General features: G+C 39.8%; 2 protein-coding genes across 2 annotated transcripts; both read right to left on the bottom strand.

The window, feature by feature from the left end:
- Positions 1-5243: 5243 nt before the first annotated feature.
- Positions 5244-10900, bottom strand: LOC132296497 (uncharacterized). Its single transcript, XM_059794695.1, has 4 exons — positions 8988-10900; positions 7759-8818; positions 5533-7656; positions 5244-5378 (listed from the first exon to the last, which is right to left on the bottom strand). Exons 1-4 carry the CDS (start codon positions 10898-10900, stop codon positions 5244-5246), a joined length of 5232 nt encoding a protein of 1743 aa, XP_059650678.1.
- Positions 10901-15008: 4108 nt separating this feature from the next.
- Positions 15009-15997, bottom strand: LOC132296496 (LEAF RUST 10 DISEASE-RESISTANCE LOCUS RECEPTOR-LIKE PROTEIN KINASE-like 1.2). Its single transcript, XM_059794694.1, has one exon. It carries the CDS (start codon positions 15786-15788, stop codon positions 15009-15011), a length of 780 nt encoding a protein of 259 aa, XP_059650677.1. The 5' UTR covers positions 15789-15997.
- Positions 15998-18668: the final 2671 nt, after the last annotated feature.

The following is an 18668-nucleotide window of genomic DNA, read 5'->3' as shown; positions in this document are numbered from 1 at the left end:
CGCAGATCCATTATCTATCAGTGCCCGAGACACTGGCATCCCTTCTAGGAACACTCTGATATAGAGTGGTTTCAAGTGTTGAGACATTGCCGCAGAAGGCTTCTCAAAAATCACCCTAGCCGCCTGATCTCTCCCAATAGTCACTGACTCATCATCTCGTAGTTTAGCTCTTATCACAGCGACTTTCTGTTTCTTATCTTCAGAGATCGACTCAGATGGGTTCTCAATAATCTCCGGAACTTCCTGACCTTCATCATCGATCACCTCGACGTCTCCTTCCATAGCAGAGGGTTGATCAGGTTTAGCCTCAAAAATATGAGGTAAGGTAAGAACCATATTGCAATTCATAATTCCTTCAAATGAACCAAATTTGATACCCTTTGAACTATCATCCTGGTCATCCAGGTCAAGTTCGTCATCACCAAATCCTGCTTCATCTTCAGCTTCTTTCATGGAGGAAGACGCACATTTCTCTTTAGTGCATCCATTTCCGTCTGCACTATCTTCCTTGGATTTTCCTTTCGGATCACTTTTTGAATCTTGCTTGATAGGTTCTCTCCTAAGCAAAGTCACCTTCCCTGGTTGTGGAGCTGAATATTTTTCTTCCATTCTCTTTAACTCAGTTTTCATCCGCTGCCACCGTCTTACTTGAGTGCGAGTCATGAATGCTGGCGGGATATCCTTGACCCTAGAGAACTTTGGATGACTCACCCTTGACCATCGACCGTCGTCAGTGACTGGTGGCTTGACCATCCTTTGCCTATGGTTTGGGTGGTTAACTGATGTCTCAGCCTGGCGAGCCACATTTGAGTTATGCTCCCTCGGCTTCCAGACAGCATGAGTAAGATTCCTTGACCGACTGTTGGAGTTCACTTCTCGCCTTCGCTTGTGATGCTCATTGGTATTAGACCTTCTATCAGGCCATGTTAATCGACTTGTCACAGGCACCCTAGACGAGGGTGACCTAGGTCTGTCTTCATGACGTGAACTTCCAGGACGTCCCCGAGTGTCGCTGTGGAACCTCTCTCGGTCCCTTCCAATGTCTGTCTTGCATTTAGGGCATAATCCTTGCTTGATCAGCGCCAGTTGAGCCTCCCGCAACTCCTTTTCTAAGTCATCTTTAGACCTTGGAGTTTCCTTAACCATCGGCTTCTTTCCTTCAGCCTTGCTTTCTCTGTTAGCTGAAGTATCCTCAAAATCAATTCTTCTCCGTGGCCTGCTGGCCATTGAGATTTCGACCATGTTATTACTGACCAAGGCTGGGAATGGATCACTGTCAACGCTCATCACCTCTTTCTTCTTCTCCGGGAACTTCCATGCCCCCTTCTCGATCTGTGCCTGAATCACATTACGAAAGACAACACAATTATTAGTTGCATGATTCCAGGAGTTATGATATTTGCAATACTCTCGACCTTTGATTTCATCAGCTGAAGGTATTTTATGTACCCCAGTGACTTTGATAATTTTATCAGACAACAGGTGGTCAAAGATTTGCTCTGCTTTACTTATATCGAAAGCATATTGTTTACCAGCCTCAAAGATATTCCTTTTGGCTGAAGATGATGAGGGTTGAACACCGCTAACAGTCTCTAAGGGCTTAGCTAAAGCTTTACATACATATGGTTTTTTTGAAACAATTTCAACAGCATCGACCTCTAGGTCATCATATACTGTATCAACCATGTGTATTTCATAATTAGGGTCCTTATAATAGGTCCCCCGAGAGGAGTTTTTCCTCTCGTTTTCCTCTCGTAAGATTTTTTCATACTTGGTAACCCTATCGGCTAATTGGAACAAATCTCCAAAATGAGTACCCTCGAACTTCTTTCGTAATTCAAAGTCTAAACCGCTAAGGGCCAAGTTGACAAATTCTTCTTCAGGCAAAGTAAGTTGGCACCTATTTCGTGCCTTCTTAAACCTAGCCAAAAATGTCTCAACATCCTCATTTGGCAACTGATGGATCCTAGATAGGTCGGACATAGAGACTTCTGGTTCTGTCCTATAGAACTGATCATGGAACACATCCTGCATCTGTTGCCAAGTGTGGATGGAATTTGGTGGCAAGTTTAGATACCACTTGAAGGCAGTCTCAGTGAGGGTGTTAGAGAATAGCTTCATTTTATACCAATCGTTGTTGCTGAGTGGCCCACATTTTAATGTGAAACGGCCAATGTGCTCAAGAATCGATTGGTTGCCTTCTCCTGAGAAAGTTGCAAAGTTTGGCACCCGAAAATTTTGGGGAAGATCCATCCGATCTATCCAGTCAGGAAATGGGTGCCTAAAAGTAAGTCGAGTAGCCCTTTTTAAAGCTGGTCCATACTGTTCTTGTATGACCTCAGCCAATTGCTCCCTAGTCATGACCATAGGTGGGACTTGGTTCTGAAAAGGGACATTGGGCCAAGGGTTATGTCCCTCTTGCCCCCCTGGGTTCGCAGCCTGAGGTGGCAAGACTTGAGGTTGAAAATGAGGAGGTCGACCATTAGGTTGGTCATGATTCCTCCATCTTGGTTGTTGGTGACCATTCACTCCTTGCTCTACTGGATGGACTTGTGGTGGAATTGGAGCTACTGGTCGAGGACCATTAACCATAGGATGTGGCTGGGCACCTCTTTCTGGTTGACCAACTTGTTGAGGAAGAAACTGGTCCACGGGTCTATCATTCTGGTTTTCTAACCTAGGCGGCTGAGCAATAACCTGCCTATCAATACGAGTCACTAAGGCATTAATCACCTCATTCAACTGTTGGAGCTGAGTATTAGTCATGTGGGATGAAGCCACCAATGGCTCCATATTTTTGTTGATTTCCCAATCGACTTGGCGTTGGGAAGCCTCCACTCTACTTTCAAATCGTGTCACCATATTGCTGACACTTTCGGCCGCCATTTGGTGGCTGGCCTGATGTCCCTCTTCATGCTCAGACCCGGAATCTTGCATGATGGGAGCAGGCTGATTTTCTTCCTGATCTTCCCTTTGAGGGTTAGCTTGTCCAGCTGAAGTCTGAGTCTGTGACCTAGTCTCGACGACCATTCACAAATAAAACACAGGTCCCACCGGGCGTGCCAAAGTTGTTTGGCTCACAAAGTGGTCTGAGGTCGCTAGCCAATGAACGGCTGACCTAGAACGCGGGCGTGCCAGAGTCCTGATAGACTCGAATATTTCTTGCCAAACTATTCCTATCGGGTCGGGTCACCGACCTAAGGTGATTCAGGCGAAAGTTGGAGAGTAGGAATGACCCTCTCCTTAAGGTTGCTATTGCCTTTAAGAAAGGACTTTAAACACTCAAGATAAACATGAATTATAAGCAACTTAACTGGACAATAAATATACCTGAATCTGCAAACCTTTCTTCATTGAACTTGACTGATTACAATGATGAATGAATTACAAACTCTTGATTGAAATGGAAACTAAAGTATTAAATGCTGGAAGATGAACTAAGTACTAAACTGATAGTGTTAAGTTAAACTTGCTGAAATAAAAGCTAAGTGCTAAACTGAGCTTGATGAAATAAAAGCTAAGTGCTAAATGATAGGAATGCTAAAGGTTGAACTTTAGAAATGGTCTTGGACCTCTTCCTTGTGATGCTTGAGTGGGTATTTATAGAGGCTTCCACCTGGTGTTGTCCCTTTCAACCGTTTCTCTAGAAATTGATTGGTTGTAAGCTGAAAGTGACTTTTCCTAACCACCAGCTGGAAAGGTTGACTAACTTGCACATCCCTCTATAGGCAGATACAAGTATGTCTGACATGGTATTTTTGACTAAATGGTGCCTATTCTTTTATGCTTGATGATTTTGGTCTTCAAGCCATTTTCAGCTCTCTGCACCTGTCATGTCTGGCTTGATTTGTACATTAGCCTGGAGTCATCTGATTATTGACAATCCTGACTTCCCTCATCAGATGTTGGTGAGAACCTTCCATCTGTAGTTCTGAACTTCTGACATTGTCAAGTTGTCCTTTTCTATTTCAAGCTTTCTTCAAACTTCTAGACCTGACTTGTTGGGTTCTTGAAACATTGGGATTCACAACCGGTCTTCATTTGAATTACCCCAAAGATTCCTCAAGTGATAATGACCCAAGACCCCTGATCATGACCATATTTGGTCATAAGTCTTGATCATGGCCATAGTGACTAGAAATCTTGGTTAAGATTCATGATCATGACCATTATGACCGAGAGTCTTATGATCATTGTGACCGAGAGAAATAACGATCGAGACTCTTGATCATGGCTGGTTATGAGTCTTTGGAGAGACTTTGGATTGTGACCATTATAACTGAGGGTCTCCTGACCATGACCATTGTGATTGAGAAAGTTATGACTGAGAGTATTTTGGCCTAAGCCTCGTGATTATGATGACTGAGACTCTCATAACCATAGCGACCGAGAAGGGTTTTGACCTAAAGCTTATGACCATGAGACTGAGACTCTCATGACCAAGATGACTGAGAAGGCTTTGGCCTAAGACTCTCATGATCAAGATGACTGAGACTTTCATAACCATAGTGACTGAGAAGGTTTGGCCTAAGACTCATGATCATGAGACTGAGACTCTCATGGCCATAATGACTGAGAAGGTTTGGCCTAAGACTCATGATCATGACCATAGTAACTGAGAGTCATAACCATAGTGACTGAGACTCTCAATCATAGCCTGTTATGAGCTCAAAACCTCATATCAGTCTTAGTGGCCTAAAAATTCCACTCTTCTTCATTCTCAGCCTTAAATCGGATCACCATGATTAGAAATTAATCTTTCGCCCTGATGATCGGAACTTGTAATTTCTGACCACGTGGCATGATTGCCTCGAATTATATTTTAGGTGTTAACACATGCCTTGTGAAATTGGGTATTGTGCAAAGTTGCAAAGACTTGATGTCTCAAATAATTTTTTTTATTCTAAACTACCCAGTGAGATAAGAGATATCTCGTAGAAATGGATAATTAAAACGTAAGTTTACAAAGAACCAAAGTCAAACATTAAATGGTATGAAATTTTATTCATATTTTTTTTTTTTTGGAATTTTAAGCAAATATTATAAATATAAGAAATGTTTACATATGAAGGCCAATTGGCCAAACAGCCCCTTTGGGGAGAACAAGCCCAATTTGGACCAATACACAGTGTAGCCTAGGCCCATCCTACTGCCTACCCATACATTGAAGCCAAAAACCTATACTGTTTAAGCCCAGAAACGAATAGCCATAATTAACGGTTGTTAATGCCTGTTAATGGTGGTTATTTGCCAAAGCACTCCAGTGACTCTAGGGCAATGATTCCGGTGACTGGGCCAGAGCTTTCTTCAATCTGGTGGACGCGGCGGAGGACGACAACATGAGGGGGATAGGTTCCATTCTGAAAGAATTCTTCTCGCTGTGGAACAATCTTGCAGAAAGCCAAGCTTTAGAATTGCAGTGATGGTGGAACAAATCCGAGCGAGGACGACCCTCTGAGAAGCTCTCTTCTTCGTGAAGATTCTTTCATTCCTTTCTTCCCAAATGTGGTACATAGTGGAAGAGAAGCATACCTTCCTAAGCAGGTTTGGGACCGATTTTGCTTTCCATCTTTCACTGATGTAAAAAATTAATTCCTCCCAATTTGTTATAGTTGTATAGAATTGACTTTTCTCCTTGATAAATCGCCAAATTGGAGAAGTGAAACAACATTTAAAGAATAGATGTCCATGTGATTCAAGCTGATTTTGACAAAGAGCATAAGCGTTGGTGTGTTTTCTCATTAATCTCCTATCCAATGTAGGCAACCTTGATTGCACAGCCAGCCATAGGTTTAGCTTCATTCTAGGTATGATTGGTGAGGACCATACCAGATTGTGCCAATGGACTTGAGGATATTGCCCTTGAAGGAAGGCAGTTGTGTGACTTAGGCTGAACATACCTGTTGAGGAAGCTGTCCATCTCTTCTTGTCTTTCCTAGCTGGGAGTGGAGGTTGGAGTTGCAGCAATTCAGGGATGGAGGTTATGATGTCTGGTGGATAAGACCAAGTTGAACCAACAATAAAGTTGTCCATTGTGGTTTCATGACTTAAGCCTGCTTGTGTGAGAATTGTTGTGGGAAATCTGGAACAAAGTGGTCCTCCTGGAGCCCAGTTGTCCAACCAAAAGGAAGTGTCTGTCCCATTGCCAATAGAGTGCTTTAAGAGAAGTCTAGCCGGATGTCTTAGTTGCAGCATCTTCCTCCAGCTCCAAGAGCAAGAGTGAGGAATATTGAGCTCCCATAGATTCCTACTCTTTATGAGATGAGTGTGACACCATTGAATCCAAAGTCTGCCATTAGTATCTGTTTGTAAATCCCAAATAAACCTCATAATTCCAGCCTTGTTTACCAATTCCAAGTTTGGAATCCCCAACCCTCCAGCTTCTTTTGGTCTACAAACCTTCCCCCATGACACTTTAGCTCTAGTTGATCTCATTTCAGGGCCAGACCAAAGAATTGATCTTAAAATCTTGTTAAGTTCATTGATCACTGCTTTAGGGAGGATGAAAATGCTTGACCAATATATTTGTGTTGAGACTAGGACAGCCTTGATGAGCTGTAATCTGCCTGCATAAGAAAGTGACCTAGAGGACCAATGTGATACCCTTTTGGTGATTTTCTCAATTAAGAGGCTGCAGTGGGATGACTTTAGGCAAGTGGAAATCAAAGGTACTCCTAAGTACTTGACTGGGAGAGAGCTTGCTTCAATTCCTAGCAATGAAATAATGTTGTTCTGAGTGAGTAGGTCCACCCCAGAAAAGAAAATTTTGCTTTTGGATGTATTAATGTCAAGACCAGACATTGTACTGAAGTAGTCCATTGCTGACTTGATCACTGACACTGATGTAATGTCATCATGGCAAAAGAGAAGCAGGTCATCAGCATATGATAGGTGAGTAATCTTTAGTTCTCCACATCTCCAGTGGTATCTGAAAGCCTCAACCCTGCTCACAAAGATGTTGATGATAGAGGACAGTGCATTCATCACAATAACAAAAAGAAAGGGGGAAATAGGGTCTCCCTGTCTTAACCCTCTCCTGCCCTTGAAGTAGCCCTTGAATTCACCATTAATTGCAATAGTGAAAGAGGGTGAGGAAATGCAGGCATGTATGAGAGAGATGAATTTACTTGGGAAGTGGTGCAGTGTTAGGCAACTCAAAATGAAATCCCATTTGATAGAGTCAAATGCTTTCATAAGGTCCACCTTAATGGCACATTTGGCTGGTCCATTATGCCTGTGGTAGCCCCTAAGTAGTTCATGAGCCAAGAGGATAGGATCAGTGATCTTTCTTCCTTGGATAAAAGCTGATTGAGAGCTGTCAATGATGTGTGGTAAGGTGGATTGGAGCTTGGTTGCAAGCAGCTTTGCAATGCATTTATACATTGTATTACAGCAGGAGATTGGCCTGTAATCATGTATAAATGATGGATTTTGATATTTTGGGACAAGTGAGATGTATGTATTGTTTGCTTCTGAGAGTAGCTTTCCATTGGTGAAGAATTCAGTGATAGCTCTAGTTACTGATCTCCCCACAATTCCCCAACTCTTCTGGAAGAAAGCGGCATTGTATCCATCTGGGCTAGGGGTTTTGTCCCTATTGAGCTTGAACATGCATGTTTGTATTTCCAAAGGGGAAGGGATTTCATCAAGTATTTGCTGCAGATGTGATGGAACTTAGACATTAAAAAATACCTGTAGTTCAGAGGTGAGATGAGTTGATGGAGGGGAAGAGCCTAGTAGCCTCTGGAAATGACCCACAATTTCTGTAATGATCTCTTCTTTGTTGGTAATGACTTGGCCTGAATCTGTTGTGATGGAAATGATCTTCTTCTTGTTGTTTCTAGAGGATAGGGACTTGTGAAAATATGCTGAGTTGCTGTCACCAAGCTTCAGCCAAGTGATTCTAGACTTTTGTCTGAGCATGTCCTCTTGGAGCTTTGATATCTTTAAAAATTCAAAAATGAGAGACCCTTCCATTTCTCTAAAGAGGACATCACTGGGGGAGCAATCAAGATCCATTTGACATGCCTCTAGTTCCAGTTTGATTGCTTGGAGCTTTGAATCAATCCCACAGAAATCCTTCCTGCAGGTTTCTCTAAGGACTGATTTTAGTAGCTTTAGTTTTTGTACCACTTGAAACATTGTTGTCCCTTTAATATATGTGCTCCATATAGTGTGGACTGATGTTGAAAAGTTGGGGTGTGAGGCCCAGGCATTAAAGAATCTGAATGGGATGCATCTCCTTGGAATCTGGAAGTCAATTTTTACCAATATTGGACTGTGGTCTGAGATACCAGGTGTGAGGAATGAGCATTCAGAGAGAGGGAAAGAGGTGGTCCACATTTGGTTGATGAGTGCTCTGTCCAACTTCTTGGCAATACATGCAGTTCCCTTGCTTCTGTTACACCAAGAGTAGAGAATGCCCTTGTATTTGAGGTCTTCAAGTTCAGCATGCTGCAAGCATTCTTTGAAATCAATCATTGCAAGGCTCCACTTCACTGAACCTCCATGTGTCTCACCCACATTAGGGATGACATTGAAATCTCCCATTAAAAGCCAAGGGGAAGAACTGAAGATGCCTGCATGGTGAATTAAATTCTTCGAGAGAAACTGTCTTTCAATTACACAGTTAAAGGCATAAATGAAGGTAGTGAAAAAGGAGATATTCTCACCAATGACAGTGATTTTACAATGGATTGCCTGTCTATTGGAATCAATAACAGATAATTCAATTTGGTTGGGATTCCACAACACCCAAATTCTCCCAAGGTCTGAGAAGTTGTAGCTGTGAGTAAGGTCCCAATTTGGTGCCAAGTATCTATGACCGGTATTCACATTCAATGGGGAAACTTTTGTTTCAATGATGGAGACTAGATCAAGCTTTTGTCAGAGATGAGTCTCTTTATCTCTGACTGCTTTGAGGGTTGGTTCAACCCTCTTATGTTCCATGTTAGGATGGATAGCATTAGAATAGAGGAGTAAAGTACCCTCCAAGATGTCCATTCCCTTTTGCAGGAGGCTGTGACATCAAACCAGTGCTCAATCCAGTGCTGCAGTATAGCTTCTTCCTAGCCTCTTTCTTGTAGCTTCTTGCTGCCTTCTTATTGTGCAGGTGGGGGATTGGGCTTTCTGTTTCACTAAGGGATGAAAGGTTGGAAGGGACATCTTTGTTTTGTTTATTCTGAGATTTGCAGTGGTTTTTTTGCTGTGGGAGTGAGGTTGATGTGTTGGATTTCAGATTAGTTACAAGAAGGTTATGAGGGTGAAGGTGAGTGTAAGATGGGGGTGAGGGTAATTTGGGAGGATGGTTGGGTGGTGAGAAGTTGAGTTTTCTACTGCATAAGGGAGAGTGGTTAGACTTAGTTTTAGTGAGTGGTGTTGTAGGTAGTGAGGATGTAATATGAGTAACTGAGTGTGAAGAGGTTGGGGAAGTTGGAGAAGGTTGGTGTGTGGAGGTGGGAGAGGTGGGGGAGACTTCATGCTGAGGGGAAATGGCATCTTCATTTAGCTGGTGTAATGTGTGGAAGTGATTGTTTATGGATGTGGAGGGTTGTGAAGTTTGATTCACTATGGCCGCTGATGTGCTTTTCTTCTTCTTTCTGACTGTGACCCACTCAGTTGTTGGTGGAGGATTTGTTGCAGGGCTATGATCTTTCTGAATTGGGCTGGTGGAAAGTGTTGATGTTGCAATCCCCTTATCCTTGTGAGGTGCAGGAAGAATAATGTTTAGAGGGCAGTTTGTATTTGAGTGATTCAGCTGGTTACATCTGCTGCAGAATTTGGGTAGCCACTGGTACTCCATTGAGATGTGCACCAAGCTATTGTCATCCATTAGCAGCTGTACATCATTCTTCAATGGCTTGGTGAGGTCAAGGTTAACACATAATCTTGCGTATTTGAGTTTGGTTCTTCTTTCAGTTGCTTCATCAGCGTAAAGAGGTTCCCCAATTGAGCTTGCAACATAACTGAAACCTCTTGCTGTCCAGTATCTCATTGGTATGTTGTAGAATTTCACCCATGCAGGGATGCAGCCCGAGTTAGGTGGATGATGGTAGCTTTGGTGGTTCCATTTCATTAGCGAGAATGGACGCCTAGCAATAGACCAAGGACCCATGGAAAGAACTTTTTCAACCTCTGAGTTGGAGTTAAATCTGAAAATAAATGAGTTTTTCTCACTGAGGATGGTATCTGTGAGTCCATGAATACTCCAGAGTTTAGCTGCAGTTGATTGTATCACTTTAAAAGGGATCCTTTTGTGTAGTGATACCCCAATAAGGTGTGCATTGCCCCAGAAATGGAGACCTTCTTGAGCAACTTCTACAGGTGGGATAATGATGTCTGGTGAGTCAGCAGGTGGTGGGAGATATTCGAAGGTCATCTTTGTGAAATTGTTGCTTTCTTTGGCTACTTCACACCATGTTTTTGTCTGATGGTTAATGCGTGGTGGCACAGTTGTTGATGGAGCTTTTTCAGTAATGTGGTGGGTTAGGTTTGTTAGAGTAATAGGGTTTGCATTTTTTGGGGAATTCTGTTGATAGCACAGGTTGTGAGTGGGAAAGTAGTCTGCATTATTTCCATTTTGGTTTATATTGTTGTCTGCTTCTCCCTGCACATCATTGACCACTAGACTTGCATTCAAATTTGAATTCAAATTCAAACCTGGTTGTGCTCCATGCTTTGCAGGTTGTGTCAGTGCTGGGAGGGTGGTTATGGTGGAGGTGTTGACTGCATTTGGTGGTGGTGGTGTGGCGGTTGTCGGTGGAGAAATTTGTTGTAGTGCCACTGGAGAAGTTAGCTCTGACCAGAATTCTGAACCTTTTATAGTCTGCTGGCCTCTCATACCTTGAACTTCCTTGGCAATGGCTTCGATATCTGGTGGAGGATGATGACATTGTTGCATTTGCTTTTTCACCTCAGCTAGCTCTGCTCTCAATTCAGAAACGATTTTCTTCTAGTCCTTGTACATATCCAGTGCCTTTCCCAAGTTCTCATCTTTCCATTCAAGTTGTTCTTGTAACCTTTCAATTTGGTGGCCAGGTGAGCTATATAAGAGTGGGTTGAAATTCTTGGGGAGGTAAGGTTTCTTTGATGGTGTAGCTGCTGGTATGTATTGTGGAAGTTTGTTAGTTAGTTTGTTTGGTAGCCTTGGACTAATGGGGATGGATGAAGTAGACTTGTTTTGTACTCGGATCAGGCTTGTGGTTGGTGACGGAAAGTGTACAAGGGGTTTGCCCGAGTGAGAGGATGGAATTGGGGGGTGGTATATTTTCGTTTGTAAGGTATTTAGTGGTAGGTTGGAGACAAGTTTTCCCTGGTATGCTTGTATTGTGTTTAAGTGAGGAATGAAAGGTGGTTTTAGGTGGTTTGAGATGGGGTTTCTTAGTGAAGGATGTTTGGACTGGTTTAGGTTAAGAGGAGATGACTGATAATGGTGTTTTGACTGATTTGGGTGCTGTGGAGATGGTTGAAAATGGTGTTTCTGCTGTGGATACTGGTGTGGTTTCTTCATGGTTGTCCAGGCTTGGATCTCTCATGTGTGGAAGGAAAGGTAACATGACTGACAAATTTTATTCATATTGATATATGATGAGTTGCAGCATAACACGAGTTTTTTTCAAAAAAGAGGGGATTGATGTAGGACAATTTTCTCTACTTAGTAATTTTTATCATTTATTTTATTTTTATATTTTTTTTTATAGGAAGTGTAGTTTTATTTAATTTGTTTGAGGAATTGTTTTCCTTTTGCTATTATGTTTGTTTATGTTTTTAGATTTCTTCTAGTGTTAGGTTTTCTTTTATTATATATATATATATATATATAAGTGTAGAATTAAAATTTCTATTCATTCAATTATCAATACAAGTATCAGATTTTTCTGAAATTATCATTCGTTTTGTAAATTCAAAACACCCTATTTTGTGGATTCAAAGTAAATTGTTCCTTGTGAACAAATTTATCGCTTCCACTACGCCATAGATGTATTGCAAACTCCGAATATTTGTAATCACTTCCAAACCACACATATCACTTTTTAGCTTAGGTATTTTTTTGCTCCTGTGAGAATTGAACCTAGAACTTCCAGAGTTTCTAATTTAACCCTAGGAGACCCTTATCCTTTGGGTCATTCGTGCAGATTAGCTTTTCTTGGGGGAAAACATACATAGTCTTTTGCTCACGTCCGAACTCAAACTCCTCATCTCCTCTTTAAGAATAGGAAGATTATACCGCTAGGCCAGCAAAAGGCCCTTTGGTCCCCCATCATATATTTCTCTCTCACATTCCCTATATGTGAACTCCATTAATGACCATAGCCATTTCAACAATGGATCCAATCAAGAGTGCAAGAAAAATTCAACCCATGAAATGTTATAAGAAGGGTGAGTACTTTTTTTAACAATCTCATTCTTCACTCTCTCATAGCTCTAATTTGTACCTTGTTGTGTTCACATCCTTTGTGGTTCCACCCTATATTGTCTTCAATGAACCACTTTGTCTTTGTTAGTATCCAAAACTTCATTTCTTTCTTGTTCAACCCCAAATGCTTGTTCATAGTAGGTAATGTCATTGTTACCGTCCTCGTCAGAGACTCAAAGCTTATTGGTTCGCGTCCATCTCCTGTCACTGAGATTTATGATGAGTATGTTAAGAGGAGCCAAACTCTTTGCAAAGCCTATACCTACGAGGAGAAGAAAGAAGAAGGGAAATTGACAAAGAAGAAAAACATGTATTTAGTAGAGCGAGATCGAAAAGATTTGCAAAGAGGAGGAGCCTGGTTTACCTGTTGAGGAGTTGAACCAAATAGTTGAAGATTTTACTGCTAGGGTTAACAAGCAAAGGTGGCTTGAAGAATGAAGTAACTGATTGATCAAAATGTGGAAGGCACTCTGACACATGCACTTATAAGAATGTGTCTTATAAGGAGTGAAGGTTGGAAGAGCACTCATCCTGAACTCCCTAGGGATGACAGGTACGGGAGTTTGAGAGGACTTCCAACTACCCCTATGACAATGGGATTTTTCTTCCAATTTTTGTTCGAATCAGAAGTGTCGGTGTAGATCTTCCGATTGGTGATGGGATAGAGATGGTACCAGATGCTGGTTCTACTAGTCATAATCACTTTGTAGCAGAAAAAAAAGGTCAAATGCATCTAATTGAAGACTTCATTCTAGATTTAGAAGTATCATAAAGGATATGATCTTATAGAAGTTAGGATTGACCTGAAGTGTGGCCAACCCTAAAACATTAAGGACCGAATGGAATAAAAGATGAAGGATCTGACCATATAGAGTTGGGATGGAGTAAACAAAATTTCATCGTTCTCAAGGCCCCTCCCGGTGTTAGCACCTTCATCGTTTAAGTAAAAGATGGGTGGTGACACCGTCGGGGATGTTACAAAGAATGCAAAGGGCTTCAACGTTAATACCCATAGTGGTGGAAATAAGGATGAAAAAAGATAGAAGAGATTGCAAAAACTAACCTTGAAGACGAAGGAAGTAGAAAAACAGAGAAGATTGTCGGAAAATACAAACTCTCGCCGGAGGGAAGCTTGAAGATTGAAGTACGGGAAATATAAAGGTAGTACTTGACAGTGACAAGAGAGGAAAATGACCAAAGTCATTTTTTAATTTGTAGAAGCAGAAGGCATTCACGTGGAGAGGTCAGGAGTCAAAGCAATCAGAACGATTTGGGAACTAAAGGACTAAACACAGCTCACCCATACACATTCCCCACACCGTCACGTCCAGTCACAACCCTCGTCGCCGTCATTATATATTAATATCTCCCTAATCATTATGGCGAAATTAAAGGGGTAGATGAAGAGTTGCGAAATGCGAATGGGCCTGAGTCGAGCTAGGTGCAGCCCAACAGACCTGACCGACTAGGCTGCTCATCATCCGAAAGGTCCATAGTTTAGGTTCAATTCATACATAATCAAAAATAGCAAAAAATGCCTCCGTTTGGGTTAATCCGTATAGGCGGACCACCCCACAAAGGAAGAAGGCCCATCAACCTTTAACCTAGAGACACAATGTAGGAAATTAAGGTAAAATGTAAATTTCTATAAATAAAAGTGAGAGAAGGAAATAGAGGCAGATTGTTTGGAGTGTGAAAATCTTTTCCTAATATAGAACGACATTTTCTTGCATCTCCAAGGACAGCGTTGATGCCACAACAATCACTATATGAGATGAAGAGTTGGCATTACTCTCACTGGGAGATGAAAAATACAATTATACTTCAAATTAGGATGTTGAGTGGGTCGTTGATACTGCAACCTCTTTCCACACTGCACTTGCAAGGGAGTTGTTCATGCCCTACAAAGTAGGGGACGTCGGGGCAGTATAATGGGAAATACTTATTGTTCACTTGTGAGTAAGGTTAGAATCAAGAGTAAGCTTAGAATCGATTAATGATATAAACATACAGGAGTGACATCCAAGTACAAAGAATAACAACAACAAATAATAGGAGCTACAATCCAATCTTTTCTAATATGTTTTAATCAGTCTAACCTTCAGACGAGAAACAACAAACTAACAACAGTAAACAAATAACCATATATAAAAGAATATCATATACAAATGTAGCAGATATGTGCATTGGTTCTTATTATAGTTATTGGGATTCTAGTTATTTGAATAAGGGTCTAAGAATAATGATCCCTCCAATTCCGTTCATATGAAATTAAGGCAAAAATGATGACCATAATGATGATGTGTAGGATTTAACTCCCGTGTTGGGATAGCAAATAGGTTAGCAGCCACTAACGCAAGTGTTTTGACCAAGAATGAAAAAGAAAAACATAAAATTAGAACTCCTATTTCCTAAATAGTTGAAATAGTAGAATGAGGGTTGAATGTCATTTATCGAATGAAATGAGTCCTATTGCAACTCTTTGGTTTGATGCTTTGATTGAATGGATGAAGTATTCGTATCAAGTCGGATGAACCACTAAGTGCAGGAATCGTGTGGCCAGCTATCATATTAATTCCGCATAAAGAAAATATTAGAGAGAGAGAGAGAGCATACCAGGGCGAGCACAACCGACATAATGGGGCCTATCAGGACAGAAACACCTGAAACGGCTCGAATTGTCGAACCCACAATGCCCACCACTTTCCCCACATACAGTACAGTTGTTGGCTATCCACTTCAACTCAAACCCCCTTCTCAATACCCCTAAAAATTCCTCATTTTCTTCATTTTCAGATAATTGATGAATTGGTGCCATCACCTTAGTTTTGCAATTGTCCGTCCAAGAACCTAAGCTGGCATCATTAGGAAACTTTACTAGACCGTCACCACCATCACAATCAACCTTGTAACTCGAAAGCTCCTTAGGCAAAGGCGACTTCAATGAACAATTGGAGTACAAAACGAGCATAGGTACATCCTTATAATCCTCAAACCGGGAGTCTTCAAGTGTCATGTTCCGAATTCTCGGAAAACACACATTGTTGGAATCTAAAACAGCATAGTTGCTTACAAGGATAGATTGGTTGGTGTAGAAGATCTTCTTAACTATATAATCGTTGTATGGTATGCGAAGAATCGGAGTGTCATTCTTGCAAGTGAGCACAAAACCGGGGTGCCCGCAATAGGGTTTTTGCTGGCCTTCAATCCAGAACGGATAACTTATTTCTTGGTCACCACACTTGTTAATCGCTGCGCATTCCTCAAAGTGTGGATCAACACAGAGAGCTTTCCTTAATAATAAGAGAAAGAAAGTGAATATACTGAGGCTCAAGGATGTGGCTCTCAAGGTTGACAAACATTTTTGATTCATTAGGAGGATGGTGATGGAGTTGTAAATTAAAGATATAGATATACAGATGTGAAGATGATGTATAGTTTATAGATTATGTGTAGATAGAGAGAGAGAGAGAGTAATTAAGTATGACTTGGTATATGGAGTTGTTTGTATGCCTCTGACAGAATGGGTTGGCTAGCTAATCCAAAATCTATAATATCTGCCTCCCATCTTGGACTGTTGAATTTTTTTGCCACTGCCTAAATGGAGGGGCGATGTTCATAAAGTCGTATTAATTGACCAATCTCGTCGGTCAGACCATCTTAAACAATTACCCCATGATCACATATGGATCCAACATTAGATTATTCTTTCTGAATTATTATTATTATTATTATTATTATTATTATTATTATTATTTCGATTTTCAAAAGATCTTCTCATTTGATTACTCTCACAGGTATCAGTCCTATGACACCAGTGAAATTAAAGTAAATTAAATCAAATGGATGGTAGTGAAATGAATTTTAATATGACAGATGTCATATTTAAATTGGTGGTTTGTATGACTCATATACGTATAGAGTTGTATTAATTGACCAATCTCTTACGTCAGACCATCAAAAACACTTAACCCATGTTTAATTATGGAATCAGCATTACATTATTTGTTCGGTAAATTTTTTTTTTTTTTTTTGAAAGATCTTTTCATTGGATGACTCTTACAGGGATTAGTCCCATGACACGGGTGGGATTAAAGTCGCAAATTTGTATAATGTAGGAGATTTCAATTCACATTCACTGTATATAATTCGTCCATATACCAAAAGTCGATCCTATCATCCAACTGCGTCTACAATTCTATATTGTATGAATCATGTTCATAAAATTGTATTAATTGACCAATCTCCTTCGTCTGACCATCTTAAACAATTAAACCATGATAAAATATGAAATCAACTTTAAATTATTTGTTCTGTTTGTTGTTTTTTTTTTGGATCATTTTTTTTTGGATCTTCAAAAGATTTTCTCATTGGATGACTCCCATAGGTACCAGTCCCATGGGTGAAATTAAAGTCGCAAACTTACATAGTGTAAGAGATTATAATCCATCGCACTCGTATACTGATGGATATAATTCCTCCACATACCAAAAATCAAACTTACCATCCAAATACGCTCTACTTATGAGTTTTGTATGACATATAATTTACGAGAAAGAAGTCACAGGATACGCGCGTTGATCCACGATAAATCTTCCAACTTGCAAAGAACCCATTGTGTAGGAAAACCAGTAGTCCATGATGATGCCAAAAGAATTATTTGCTCTTTGGACCACCAATTAGGTCTACTGTTAAGAATTATTATATATGAACTGTAACTCCTTCCTTTGAACTATTAATTTTTGGTTTAGTTATATATGAACTGTAACTCCTACCTTTGAACTATTAATTTTTAAAAAAATTATATATATGTATATATAAATATTCTTGGGATGATAAATTATTAGATATTATGTCTTCATTCTAACAATATCCACGTGGAAATGGCTAGAGTTTTACCCTATAAAATCTGTAGTTTTTTTTTTCATGGAACAGTAAAATCAGTAGTTAATACTGCAGAGAAAAAAGAAAAAAACAAGTTTGAAAGCTAATTGGTCTCGATAGCAAATGTTGAGAGTTAACTTCAAACATATATATATATATATATATATATATATATATATATATATATATGTATTTGGAAAGGATATTTAGAGTAGTCAAAATGAATTCCTAGGCCTGGGAGTAAAACATTTAACCTTTTTTTTTTTTTTTTTTTTTAAGGTAAAGTCAAACATTTAACCTTGCTTCTTGAGAACTAAATACCTTGTACGTACTGTCGTCCACAGCGCGAATAATTTAGCTGATGAGAAACAAAAAATGGGCGCGTATTTGGTCAACTATAACATCTTTATCACTATGCTTTGAACATAGTCTGTAATTAGGAAACTGTATGACGTCTCTAAATTTTTAAACCCTCAAACTAAGGTGGCCAGTTGCACCACTTAAGTCACATAAAACGAAAATAAAATTGAGATTTCAATAACGGTACAATTAAATCATAAATAGTGGCAAAGGAAGAAAAAATGCGCATGGAAAGTAAAAACGAAAACACGAACAGAATGTAAAAGCGACACTCGTTAAGGAGGATTGATTGTGTGACTTAGGGCACCACATTATCAAAAGGAAATTTTTTATCTTCTCTCTTTTTCTACCAATTTTATTATTTTTTGCAATATATGATATTGTGGATTATTTTATTTTTATTTTTTATTTATTTTTTCTTCACAAAACTAGCTTGATTCTTCAAATTCTATTCCCCCACCACACACATTAGACTGACGTGTTATTCTACTAAATAAATTTATTTTTTCTAACTGACGTGGTTATTCTAAATATTTTTCCACACAAAGTGTAAAATAGCAGAGGAAGGAAAAAAAAAGCAAAAAAAACAAAATTTACATCAAGACATCCAAAGATTTAGAACTTTGAAATGTAAGCAGCAATCAATTGTTGTTTTGATGGTTCTGTAGATAGAAATATGAAAATGGTAGACTTTCATTTACGACAGAGACTTGGTAGATCACTTCATTGGACAAATTTCTAACATGATTTGATAGCATAATTTCGCAAGGTCCTTTTCATTGCTTATTGGGAAAAAAGAGAGAGTCTTGGGATTTATTGTCAAATGATATTAATAGTTTAGCGTACACACTCTGTACTTAAATTTTTAGTTATAGATGGCGATTACCATAGCAACGGAGTTAAAAAGTTTTAAATTCAAACCTCCCTCTTCATCAATAATTTAAGAGATGGAGATTAACATATTAAAATCGGTGAAATTAATTAAATCGACCTATTACCAAGCTGGTAC

This window comes from Cornus florida, unplaced genomic scaffold, assembly GCF_030987335.1.
Source record: "Cornus florida cultivar Cherokee Brave unplaced genomic scaffold, ASM3098733v1 CherokeeBrave_3.0.0_Hap2_Chr02, whole genome shotgun sequence".
NCBI classification, from domain to species: domain Eukaryota; kingdom Viridiplantae; phylum Streptophyta; class Magnoliopsida; order Cornales; family Cornaceae; genus Cornus; species Cornus florida.
The sequence above is the reverse complement of the archived record's forward strand: the minus strand, read 5'-3'. Positions and strand labels throughout refer to the sequence as shown.